The 13395-nt window shown below is 49.6% G+C and overlaps 1 protein-coding gene across 17 annotated transcripts in view; it reads left to right on the top strand.

Moving 5' to 3' along the window:
• LOC135325126 (transcription factor 4) overlaps positions 1-13395 on the top strand; it is a 208706-nt gene that overhangs the window by 157175 nt on the left and 38136 nt on the right. For all 17 annotated transcript variants that reach the window (XM_064502725.1, XM_064502719.1, XM_064502715.1 and 14 more), the window contains 3 exons: positions 8010-8115; positions 10436-10569; positions 13010-13142. In XM_064502725.1, the coding sequence (XP_064358795.1) occupies positions 8010-8115; positions 10436-10569; positions 13010-13142 (373 nt within the window). The remainder of the gene's footprint in view (positions 1-8009; positions 8116-10435; positions 10570-13009; positions 13143-13395) is intronic.

Here is a 13395-nt window from a genome sequence, read left to right as displayed (position 1 = left end):
CCCCGATTCTTTGTCCTTTCTTCCTGCCTGCTCTCTGCAGTTTGCTCTTTTGCTTCTCCTTCCATCCTTGACACATCTCCTGTTGTGTGTGTCCTCTTCTGCACCCTCAGGGTCCTTTTCTCAGCCTTGCCCCAAGTCGGCTGTTCTCACCAAAGTGAGGGCTGCAAGTTGCCCTTACCGAAATCAGGTAGGTGAGTCAGGCCTTTCTCCTTGCTCTAGAGCAGCCAGCTCCTCACCAGCTTCCATGGTGTTAGTATCTCTAGCAGTGATTGACCACACTCTATCATTTTCTCTTCTCTTGTTTCTTTGCAGAAACTCTCGTTTCTCTGTTTTATCTTCCGTTCTGGTGTTTCTTTCCATCCCTCCCCTGCGCGTTCTCCCCCAGTGCCTGCAGGGTTAATGACAGCAGGCTTTGTGTCTCTAAAAGCATGAGCAGAGCCGTGCTGGACCTGAGGCGTGGCCAGAAGTGATTTTAGCAATTTTCCGTGGCCAAACCCCCGTTACCTTGTCCAGGCTGCACCCCCGAGCCCTGAGGTGGGGGAGCTCCTCCCGGTGCACATCGAGATCAAGGGAGTGGAGTTTAGCTCCTCGTCTTACATGAGCGTGGGTGATGGCTCGCACGGGCTGGTGTGACATGTCCCAGGTAGTCGACAACGTGCCGCAGCTTCCCCTTTGCTGTTTCATCCCATGTCTTTCCCATCGCTCCTCAAGGGAGCCTGGAGCGGGGATCTCTCTGGAGGGCTCCATACAAAGGCTTGGTCACTCTTCTGGTGGCCAAAGGACACCTTTCTCCGTAACAGCTTAAAAATAAAAAAAAATCAAATAGCAAAGCAGTGTGGTCTTGGTCCCCGCTGTCCTGAAGCTGTTGTATCTGGCTCTCTTCTTTGATCCTACCTGTCTTGGCAGATTTCTTTGCTGCTGAGCAACCTGCTTTTCCGTGCGGTAATATACTTGTAAAAATATTTAGGTCTTTCTGTGTGCCTGTCACTTTGGCACATTTCTACTTAGTTATTAAATTTTCCTCTCTGTGGATTTTTCTCTTATTTCTTCTTCTCTTTCTGCTTTGCTTTCTTGTCTTTTTGTTCCTTGTCCCTGGGGCTTTCTCCTACTGTATGTGGTCATCTCCCAATGTCTTCACCTACTTTTCTGCGTAATCCTTTCCTCACGCTTCTCTCCCTTCCTTTTCTTTCCCTAAAACCCACTGGAAACCACTCCGACTTGACGGGACCTTTGGGTGGACTCTGCCTGCCGATGGTCTGCTCTCCCGGAGCCGCCTGCGCGTGTTGGAGAAGGGCATTGGCAAGGAAAACGATGGACCTGCCAACGCTAGGAAACCATGGAGTGGTGGGAGAAAAGGCAGGGTCTGTCGTTAGGATTCACCTGCAATTTCCTAACCTCCCCAGCAATGACTGAGGATGATAGTATTTCTTCTTACGCTGCTTTGGTAATGACCCAGGAAAGTTGCCTGATAAAGACAAATGGCTGAAAGAAATCAGAGTCTGAGCAGATAATCTCCAGATCTATTTACGTTACTGCTGCTTTTTTAGAATGTGTATTCTTGCACGGGGGTGACATAATATTGTAATTTTTTTCTTTCGTTTAGTTGACCCTTTTTTAACTTTGGGCGTTCACAAGATGTAGTATTCAGCAGCCCCATCTGGAAAATATTTTAACTGAGCAGGATCTGCAGACTTAGAGGATCATATAGGGTGGGATAAGGAAAAGGAAAAAAAAAGAGACAGCTAATGTTTAGGGTATGTTTAGAGTAAGGCAGTTCTTTGCATTAGTGGTGATTCCTGGTGGAGTTGGAACAAGCAGTGCACAGCAAAGGAGTGGTTTGGTCCAGCTTTCCATGTTTCACCTCAGGATGAGCTGTGGTTTGTAAAACTGGCACTTTGCAGTAGCTGTTGCATCTACACCAGTGTCTGCAAGTTTCTGCTTGATCACGTCTGTGCAAGTAAGGAGGACACCCCGGAAGCCCCACGCGTACGCAGCAGCATGCTCTGCCGGTGGCTTTGCTGAGGCAAGAGCAAAGGGAGACGTTTTGCATATCTGGGCCAGCCCCGTGCAAAGCTCCCTTGCCAGCAGAGCAGTTGCTCGGCTGATCCCAATAAGCATATCCACCGGGAAACCACAGCCTCAGGCTCCACTGGGAAACGTCTCTGTGAGGTGGCACAAAATGGGTCTCCTTCAGTGAGGTCCTCATAATTTTTTCTTTAATAATTATCCACTCTCCTGCTGGTGGCAATCACAGGATCCAACCTGGTGCCAACCCGCGGCGCGGGGTTGACGTTGTCCGCACGCAACGTAGGGTGCTTGCAGGAGGACACGTGTCTGCTGGGGGACGTGGGGCAAAATGCAGTGCAGAGGCAAGCTTGAGGGTTTTCTCCTTTTTTTTTATTTTTTGTGCTCAATCTCACACCTGCATTCATTTTCTGCAGCACTAAACAACCTTTTTCATTAACCCTGGACAACCTTTGGCCCCTGCTATCCCCCCGGGCTTCGCGTGGTCCGTGACCCCTTCCTGGGGCTGTGACTTACAGGTGGTTACCGTAGCTATGTACACTTGTTTTCCATGGTGCACCGTGCACTTAACGGCTCAGCGGGACCTGCAATTTCATACCTCTCACGGGGCGAGGGGTTGGTTTGCATGTGCTGCTCTGTTTCGTGGCTCATATGGTATCAATTACTGTTTGATGGCAACGCCAGGCCCTGGGCCTTTTGCATGTTTGTCCTGCGAGAAAGATCTGGAAGAGCCGACATCTGGTTTTGATTGCTGCAATTGCAGGTTGATAGAATAAACGCAGGGTGAGGTGGGTGGGTTTTCCTTCCGGCCCTTTCCACTCCGGGCTGGTAATGTGCTTCACTTGTGGAGCTGCTCTTTTCATCAGGGCCCTCCTCCCCCACCGCCCGCTCCCTCTTCCTCCCGCCCCAAAGCACCAGCAGCAACATGTGGCCTGAATTAGGGACCTGCGGTTTAAGAAGTGTCCTTCTTCTGCCGGAGACCTGGGGCAGGTCGGGCCAGGGGAGGGGGGATCTGCTCCTAACGGCTATGAAAATGCAAAAAAAAACCCCAAAATTTTGGGGGGGATGGGGGTGCCTAAAGGCTGGGGAGCGTCGTCCTTAGGTGAGAGGGCAGGGCGGGATGGCCGCGTTGCCTTGGCCGGCCCTGCCGTGCCGGGAGTCCTCCTTCCAGCTCGCCGTTCCCGGGGCAGGAGCGATGGCACCGCGCTTCCGTTTGGGAGGAAACCTGGCGTCTTCCAGCAGCAGCGGAGGGCAGCGGGGGCCGAGATGGAAGGGGAGGGAAACCGCCGGGGTCCCTTTGCCGGGCCACCTGCCACCAGCTGTCACCGAACGGCCGGGAGGGAGGAAGGGGACGGCGAGGGGCCCCCCGTGCCCTCCCTGGGGCCGGCTGGGGCTCCGTGCATGGTGCAGGCGCGGGAAAGCTCGGCTCCGTGCATGGCGTGGGAAAGCCGGGCTCCGGGCACGGGAAAGCCCGGCTCTGCACGCGGCGCTCATCCCTGCTAGATCAGCGCTGCTGGAGACCCGCTCAGGAGCCCTCGAATGGCGAAAACGGAAAGATTTTGAACCACATTCTTAGCAGAATTAGAGAGAATTCCGAAGAACTAGAGAAGAAAAGGTGTTGGGAACTTGCAGGCAGGCTCCCAAAAATCGAAACAATGTGATAATTTTTTCATGGTGTCATATTGCAGAATGGCTTGTTTTCCCCAGATCGTTATTCATCATCTCTCCAGGCCTCCCAGCATGAGTCACAATCATTTGCTAAATTCAGGCTCTCTTTAAGAATATTAACATCTTTAAATCTATAATAGATTTTCTGTCAAATCAGAAAGTTGGCTGTACGCATCTGCAGCTTACTCCGTTTCTTCTCTTTGCAGACAGCATGTTACCACTTTCACCGGTGGTATAAATTCAACCTGCTTTACTTTGGCAATTCTGGATCGAGTCATTGGGTTGTCTTTCTTTATCAACACTTATTCGTGATCATTTATGCGTCTGTTTAAGTTAGGTTGTAGGCACGATTCCTGCTCTGTAAAATTATCTGGCAAACACTTACGGATGGATTATCAATATGAATAAATAATACACTTTCTTGGGGTTTTTAAATGTTATTTGTTCTGTGGGATAATGGAGGAAGACATGGGCCAGTGAGCATATTGCGTGTTCGTGGGGCTGATCGTTCCCTGTGCTCTCCCTGTTGCCAGCCCCTGTGATCCGGGGGAAAACACATCTGTGGACTTCTGCACATTTTAATCTGAGAGGGATTTCCATGCGTGCTCTGAACTGATGTCATGATACCGGGAAGATCTTGGTGTGATAAAAACCTGACAATAATGAATATTTATATTGAAAGACTGGATTTTCTTAAGGAAATACAAGATTTTAAAAAAAGCACCGTGCAGCTGCTTGAGCTCATTGCGATGCCTGAGCCTGCCACAGCGAAATGGGTTAATTCGCCTGACTCCGGCGGCTTTCGCTTTGTGAGATTCTGCTTTGAAACTAACAGGAAAAATAAATGCCTGTCTTCAGCGAGGAAGAGTTACACCCAGTTACATGCCGCTTTGTAAGCTGGCATTTATTTTGGCTCTCTCCGTGACCGCTAAAAGCTGTCTGCCCTCTCCTCCTCCTCGTGCTGGTTTTGTTTCCTCTGCTTCGCGACTTCCGCACCGACTTGCGCGTCCAGGAGCTGCCCAGGGCGACGCTTGCCAAAGCTTTCATTCATCGTTAAGAACAGTAAAAAAGAAAAAAATCACCCGGCACGTTTGACCCAGCTTTAATTGCAGTCTCGTCCTGGCGAGCTTCCTGTCGCTAGCGCTGAGGACTGATCACCGCTGCCGGCAGGCGAGACCCGGCCGTGGATGCGCGGCTGTGCTCGTCGCTCCCGCCGGGCGCCCGCCCCTGCCGGACGAGCGCATCTCGCGCAAACGCGCGGTCCTCCGCGCCGGCACGCGGAGAAACGCCGGCAGACGGTTTCCCTGGAGTTCATTTCGCCGCTGGCTCCGTGGATTTTGGTTGTTCCTGGTGTGTTTTCCCGTTGCATCACCGGGAGAGTGGGGGCTCGGGGCGCGGGGCCCCAGCGGCAGCAGCAGCCGGCCGCGTGCCCGCCGGCGGCAGGGCCTTTCCCAGCGCCTTTCTGGATAGCCGGGGTCGCGTCTGCCGGTCGTTACCCGCTACGGGAACGCGGGAAAAGCAGGCGCTGGGCTGAGCGGAGGTGCCGCCGCCGGAGGAGAGCTGGAGCCGGGATGCTTGGGACGCTTTGGCTGATCGGCCCCCAGCTGCCATGAGCGGGTTTAGAAATGCACCGAGGGAAGGGGCGTTTGGGGCGTTTGGGTGAAGCTCTGCGCTGGGCCCTGCCGGTGGGTGCTGCGTTAGGAGCGTACGGTCCACCGGGGCGGCAAGCAGCGGTGGAAGAAGGGAACGAAACCCCTCCAGAGGACGTGTGGAGAAGGGAGGACAAGGTGGTGGGAACCTTAACCTGGTGGCAGGACGTAGCAGAGGATGCAGGAGGGGACTTCTCCGTCATCTCTTTCAAGACAAGAGCCCACGTAATTTTTCCCGGGTAGGACCCTTGCCATGCAGCGGTTTGGACGTGCCGGGCTCGCTGGTAGGAGACCGTCCTTTGGGTTTGCCCTTCCCCTGGGAAGCGTCTCCCTGCCGGCTACGGTGCCGCGTGGGAAGGAAGCATAGTACAAGTTCATGCGATTTTTCTGTGAACGTTTAAAATACTTAGTTTTGGCTGTTTTCTTCTCAGAAATCTGCATCAAGCTGTTGTGCTTGCCGTGTAGATCCTCGTATGGCAGTTAGGGAGAAATAGTTGAATTTAGTTACAAGAGAGCAACTGATGGAACGATGGAGAGGTTGGGCGTCTCTGGAGGGGCGCTGATGATGATGGTGATGATGAAGTCCGTGGCCGGTTCCCGCTGCCGAGCGTGGCTCCGGCGGGTGGCAAGGGCCCAGGGAAAGCTCCCGTCGGCACATGCAGCCCGCAGGCGAGACCCAGCACCAGGAGCAGAGCAAAATGGCCCGAACTCTTAAATACATTGTGATGTAGCAGAACCGAGCAAATACCCTAAATTAAACGCCACGATGCAGTAAAGCTGTTTTAAAGCCGGTTGTTATACCTCCCCGAGATACGTCCGTGCGATGCCTCTGTTTTGCAAGCAGCGTGCACAGTGCTTTGTTTGAAAGCACGAGAGGTGCCTGCTGCGTGCTTCGCTAAGGCATCGCCGTGCCGCCGTTGATGTCCCTGCCCCTCTCCAACCCGTGGGTTAGCTCCCTGCATTCGTGTACCGTAGGTGTGTTGAAGCATCAGGCCTGTTTCTCCATCCCTGCCCATCTTTAATGTGACAGTAGTTGCTTTAGCGTTAAATCTGGCGTTCGGATCTCTTTTCTGAAAGCCTCTGCAATGTCTCCCTGGTCATTTGCTGCTACCTGGCGTTGAGCATTTGCGAAAGAAGGTGTTCCCGCTGGCCGGGAGACAGCCTGGAGCATGGGAAGGGGTGGGAAGGGTGCGCGAGGGGGTGGTGGGTCCTCCATGCTCGGGTCCTCTGCCTTCCCATTGCTCTGGCCCATGTCTCCCGCATCCCTCCCTGGGGTTTCGGAGATGCCCTGGTCCCCTGTCGCGGCCGAAGCCTGGGAGATGCGTTGGTGGGACGTGGAGGACCTGAGGCCGGGGGGATTTTTCCCCCCCCCTCGTGCATTGAAACCCTCAGAAATGGCCTCTTCCGCGTGGCTTTCGGCATAGCTGGTGCAAAAACAGGGATGCTGAAGGAGCGTGCCGCTGGCCGCGTCGCTGCGTTTGAGCCCGTAACTCGATTAAACGCCGGCGCGCGAGCGGAGGGCTGGCCCACGGTCCGTGGTCCGCCGCTCGACCGGGCTCTGCCGCGACTGCGGTGCCCCCGACGCCGATTTTCCTCGGCTCCGGCCGCGTCGAGCTGCGGGTCCCGGCCGGGCTCCGTGCCGGCGGCGCTCGTTGCCGCCGCGGCTCTCGCTTTGCTTGCGCTGCGACCTGGGAACGCCGGCGCGGGCTCCCTGCCAGCTCTGTGATCTGCTGCCTGCCGCAAAATGGAGGCAGGAAGGTATCCATTTTCATCAGGAGATGACAGTGCCTCGGTCTTCCTGACCATCTGGAGAGCGCCGCTCCCAGCGCAGGAGCGAAATTCCAGGGAATACAGAGCGCCTGTGGGGAGAGGGGATAAATTACGCCGGGCCTCCCGCGCCCGGGCGGCTGCTTCCCGCGCTCCCGCTCCATCCGAGCCCGGAGCGCGCCAGGCGCTTCGCGAGGCGAGTCGCGGAAACCTCGGGTGCGTTAGTAAACAAATGTAAGTAAATTAGTTTTTTGGCACACGTGCTAAGCTCGTCGCACACACAGATAGAATAAGTACTGCGGGAGACGGCCTTTTTCCCCCGACGTGTACACACGCTGTGTTGGTGGTCCTGCGTAGGTCCAGGTTTTAATAGTCCTCTCAAGCTTCTCGGGAAAGAGCCGGAACCATGGGAATTTCGTATCCCGAGATATGTTTATACTTGTCAGCGTTCTTGATAATGCTGTTTTCTAAACTTCATTTTTTGGGTTGGGGAAATAACGGCTTTGACGTCCTTGCGCTGCTTTCCTTTTTGTGCTCGAATGCGTGAAGTCCGTACACTTCTGCATGCGAAAATAAGCATTGTTTCAAGTTCTGGTTTATTTTCAGCTCCTTGATGCTCAAGGAAGAGCATATGTGCATCTGTTTATTCATTTTATTTACAGAAATAGATAGTTTGACAAATACCTTGCAAATATCCTTGTTTAAAGCTGGAAAATGTCAGGCTGGAGTTTCTTTTGAAGCTTAAAATTTATTTTCTGGTCACACATATACCGAGGTTTTTGTATTCTGAGAGAAGAATTATGTAGTGTTGTGAACTGATTTATACCGAGCAAGGTAAAAACTCAATATTTCTTTCCTGCTTCCTGCTAAAGGCATACTAAATTAGTCTTTTTTCCTTAGGTTTATGCCCCGTCAGCAAGCACTGCCGACTACAATAGGGATTCACCAGGTTATCCATCCTCAAAACCAGCAGCCAGCACTTTTCCTAGCTCCTTCTTCATGCAAGGTAAGATGCTGCTTTCAAAGAGAAATCTATTTTGCATACATTTTTCCGTGTTTGTATTTTGGTTTATGTGTAGTCGAGACATGCAGGAATATCATCTTGTGGTCTGTGGCATTACCATTAAAATGAAGACCTGTAAGTTTTCGTTTGATCATTATGTCTCTGAACATCTTGTTTGGATCCTGCAGCGAAACAGGATAATGAACAGCTTGCCAGCTTCTTATCCTCGGAGTTACTGGGAGCAGTTTTTCCAGCATGTGTGTGCACTTATATTATGCGTATACTAAACGCACACGAATTCATGCATGTACTTTGTGCACTGTTGTTTTTATGCTAATGACAAAGACTTTATGTTGTGCGAAGCATACACTGCTACGAGTACGTCTATATGTTGTGTATGGAATTACTGCAACCTTGGAGAAATTAAGCACACAGTTGCTCACGTTTGAGAATGGGCTGGCAGTTTTTATGTCTTCACCGTTACCGTGTTGTATTTCTCGCAACGATTACATGCAATAAGATGAAATTCCATATAACTTGGTAAATAAAATTCCAAGAGTTTGGAAGCATTCACCTAGAAGGAGGCTACTCATCTTTTGCCACGTTTAGGGCAAAATAATTCACTTTTAAACACTTACGCATATACTTAGCTTTGGGCGGATAAGTAAATCTGCGTGGTTCAGGAGGTTAAAGAATCTGCAGGACAAGGGACTAGATTTTGCTCTCTCTATATCGACTTTCTCCAGCGAGCGCCTCGGCTGCCCGCCTCCGGCTGAGCCGGGACCGGCCATGCCCCACGCGAGTATCTCATTTGTGGCTGTTCGTACCCGAGTTTCGAGCTGGCCCATGGCATTTTTGCACCGGGGAGCGGTCGCAGCACCGCTCCTGTCGCCACCCCGCGAGGTCGTTAGCGGGGAAACGGCACGGGCTTGACGAGGATGTCGGTAGGAAAAGCTACCCACCTTGTCCCCTCCGCTGGCGCAGAAGTCCATATCTAGGCTGTTTCCCAACCCACGAAGTCGGGGCAGCGGCTCAAAAGAAAATGGTGCTCTTGGCTTAAAACAGAAATAAGCACTGCTTAAAGAGCAAACCGTTACGAAACTCCTATAGAATTGTAAAGATTTCTATGAAATTTCAGTTTTCTAATGATATTAAATTTTTATACTTTGCAATGCATTCCGTATTTTTAAGCGTTATCTTCTCAAAGATTTGTACTGACAACATAAATCTCATTAAATGACTGTGCAAACAACGATGGGAAGGTTATGCTGGAAGCGTTGGTGTTGCCAGGAGGTTTGAAGGAGGTGAATGAGGCCGGGTTGAAGCTGAGATGTAATAACTTTTTATTAGACCAACTCTTGTAGTTTGAAAAAGCTGAGAACTTTTCCAGCCCACGTGCCTTGCTTTGAGTCTGCTGATTGTTACGGAAAAGTTTTCTTTTTTTTAATGTTAAAACTGTGGTGTTCTTCCAGTAGAAAGTATTTTTCACTGGATTGTTATAACTGCAGTTCCAAATACCTAGTTAAATGCAAAATGCACAGCTGACTCTTTGACTTGGTGAAATGTGGGGAACGCTGTTTCATAATTTGTGGTGCAAATTGCCCCTTGACAGTGAGCTCAATGGATGGGTGGATGCTGTGCATATTAGATGCAGAAACAGTGCAATCCCTAAAAGACGACACAGTACAAGTGATGCTCTTTTTTTTTTTTCTTCAAAAAAAAAAGAGAACCCAGACAACCAAAAGCCAAAACCATCCAAAAAAAAAAAAAAACCCCTCAGAAAACTCTCTGGATTTGGAAGAATTCAAAGTTCAGGACATGTCAGATCATTAAGCAACTCAAGGCAGTGTCCAAAGCTCATTAGCCCAGACTAACTCTAATGAATAGAGTTGGTTTATTTCATTTCCAAGCTCAGACTTTCGTCCCTGATGAGATTTGTTATAACTGAGTTCATGCACTTGCGTTTAGGATACAGCAGAAGGAATACCACTGCGGGAAACTTTGGAGCAGAAGCTGTGGGACTGACACGAAGTGTTTCAGGACACGCCGCTGCTCCCTTCAGCTTCCTCCTTTCCTTAGAGCATGTCTTTGTGTCAAAGTCGCGTGGCCTGTGGGAGCCTGAAAGGGACCTCCAGCCTGCCGGGACCTCCAGCCTTCCTTTGGTGGCCGTGTCCCCTGCCGCAGGCGGCTCCGAACGCCGCCGTAGCCTGGTTGCCCGTGGTCCCCTTGGGCTGGTTGCCTCCGAGTTTGCAGAAGGGCAAAGCCGGGCGGTTGTGCAAGATGCTGAGGCTTCAGAAAGCCGTGCTTCCTTTCTGTGTTGCAGATGGCCATCACAGCAGCGACCCGTGGAGCTCCTCCAGCGGGATGAACCAGCCCGGCTACGGAGGGATGCTGGGCAACTCCTCTCATATTCCACAGTCCAGTAGCTACTGCAGTCTGCACCCCCACGACCGCTTGGTACGACGGGCGCGGGGCCGGCGGGGCGCGGGGGGCACGCGGCGTGCTGCCGGGAGCCCGCCGAAGTCATGCTTTCCTATTTTGTACTTGCACTTTTTGTTCTGGAAGACCACTGAAAAGAAGAGTGCCAACAAGTACTGGTTTTAAGGGAGGAGTGTGTTGCTTTAAAGTTGAACAGAAACTTCCTTTTAGGAATTAGAAAAATTAAATTCAGTTTTGCAAACTGTGAATTAATTTGCAAAAAAAATATATTTTTAATCTCAAATTCAATGAGGTTAGCACAGTCTTATGTAACACTAACAGGAAGTCAAAAGCAAAAGAAGTTGCCTCAAAAACTGCTTAATCATGTCCTTATAAAAGGCATAATTAGGGCACTAAGCAAATTTAGCATCACTCTGTAGTGACAAGCATGTATTATAAAGTTGAGTATACCTTTAAAACCCAATTTAATCTAATTTGTTATCTACGCTGATACTAATTCATCAGAATTAGGTGGCTTTTGCCTGGCATCGGTTCAGGGTAGAATTAAGACTACCGAGTGCCTTCATCATGCAGGTCTGAGAACAGGTTTGCATTTCTTTTAAGTGTACCTTGTTTCTGGATTTCTTGTAATGTGTAATGGTTTTCATGGAGAGCTAAAATATTTCCCCGAGGTAGAGAGGGCTGGGACATCCCACCTCAGCTCTCCACAATGTTTCTTCAAGGTAGGAATTATTATTCTGAATTTTAGAGGTGGTGGGACCTCACATCTCTCACTGACACCAGTGGGACTTCTAGGTGCTCAGCGCCTATGAAGGTGAAGTTCATGTTAATTAATTATAGTAAATGCTTGTACAGGCAGAGCCTTCTATATTTCAGGTAGCGTTGGGAGAGAAGGGAGGCTGGGACACTCTAAGTGCTCTTGGCATCATTTCTCTTGGAGCATCAGGGAGAGCTGTTGTTTATTATTCTTACTTTCTCAGGCATATTGGTGATTTTCTAAATAGATGCTTTGCATACAAAGAACAGTTCTCAAATCCCATATTTTTCCTAAATAATGTTTTGCTTTCTTCCCCTGGGAAATGAGAAAATCACAGAACACCACTTCAGTGTGTGTCCTGGGACAGCAGTTTCACAGCGGTTTTAGACTATTGACCGAAGCAATCATTGTTCACTCACTTCTCGATCATACAACAAATTCTGTTCATCTGTGCAATTTCAGCTGATTGGATTTGGGGTTGAAGTCCTGGAGTGGTTTATAAATGAGTCAAAGCCCGAAATCTTTATTCAGACCTTAGTCAGAATTGATGGCAGTTTTTCCATGGGTAAGAAAAGTAGGGTTTGGCTTATGTTTACATTTTTTGATAGAGCTTTCAAATACCCTGTAATTTGGTACTTAACTAAAAAAAAATCCTGCAAAAGTAATTAAATAATACAAATGAAGGGAAAGATGCTTTTTAGCCAGCTTACTTTGAACCACATAAGGAGACAGAGGGTACAAAGATGATGTTGCACTAACATTATAATGCCTTGATCCTGGGGTAGATGCTGTTCAGTTTTTGGTATCCAGCTACCTTTATTTCCAAGGAGCTGTTGTATGAGAGTCTCCAAAACCCTAGAGGTCTTCTGCATGACCTCTTCTTCCTCTTGGGAACAGTGCTGCGATGGAAATAAAAGCTGGGCATGTTCTAGCACTTGTCTGCACACAGTGTCTTACACTGATTTAAAAAGACTATTTAACAGTGACAAACTGCACTAATGGAAGCCAGGTTTATTCAGCAAAAATTTAACAACAGCGACGTTGTGTCACAGTGATGAAGGTCTGTGTCGATCCAGCCATAGAGCTAGCAATGTCTTCTATGTGTTATCCAGACGTTTGTCTCGCACTTGCTTAGACAACTTGATTTATCACCTTTTTTGATTGTCTGTTGCACAGAGACACCTCAACAGGAGAAAAAAATTAATGCAATAGATGATCTGGTGTGCCCGTTTGTGCCAGTGTCCCCCTGCAGCACGCTCTGTAGTGCCTTGTCAGGTCTCGTTTTAAATGTCCAAAGCAGTATGGGTTCCCACCACTTCCCTTGGAAGACTCTTCCTCCAACCAATAGCTGTCCCTGCCACAAACGTTTACTCGATACATTGCAAAACTTTTTTTCTTAATTTCTTCTCGTTATTTCTTCAGTACCACCATCAGTTAGGAACTTTCCACTGTGGATGTTTAGACATGTTCAGTACATGTTATATGTGTTGAATACACACAGGTATATTGTGTCACCTCTAGAAGCTGTCAAAGTTGAGTAGAGAACTGTGCTCATCGCTCTGTCTGATGACAGCGTTCTGCTTTTCTCTGTTGGGTGAATTACTGTAGTACTGGAGACTGGGGCAATACGAGTCCCCTGCAGTCTTCCATGTTCATGGTATTTAAAATGTTTCCCTTCTTTTCTCATTCCTCTTGCCACAGAGCTACCCATCGCACTCCTCAGCAGACATCAACTCCAGTCTTCCTCCGATGTCCACCTTCCACCGCAGTGGCACGAACCATTACAGCGCGTCCTCTTGCACACCCCCGGCCAACGGCACGGACAGTATAATGGGTGAGTGCTCCCCGCCGGTCCCCCTTGCTCTCGTTACCCTCTTCCCAGCTCAACCGTTTCAGTGCTAACACCAAATGGTTGGGATCAAGATGGAGTGTTGTTTCCTAGTGTAGTGAAGGATAGAGAAAGGCTAGCTTCTTGGTTCAGTAGATCTAGAAAGATGCGAAAAGGTTCATGTAGATAAACACATTATAATTGACCTTTGCCTCCCTTGCTTATGCACTTAATGCTTCTTCTCTTTGAGAAGTAATAT

The sequence above is a fragment of the Dromaius novaehollandiae genome, chromosome Z (assembly GCF_036370855.1).
Source record: "Dromaius novaehollandiae isolate bDroNov1 chromosome Z, bDroNov1.hap1, whole genome shotgun sequence".
NCBI lineage: Eukaryota > Metazoa > Chordata > Aves > Casuariiformes > Dromaiidae > Dromaius > Dromaius novaehollandiae.
Note: the sequence above shows the minus strand (reverse complement) of the source record. Positions and strands in the feature narration are given on the sequence as shown.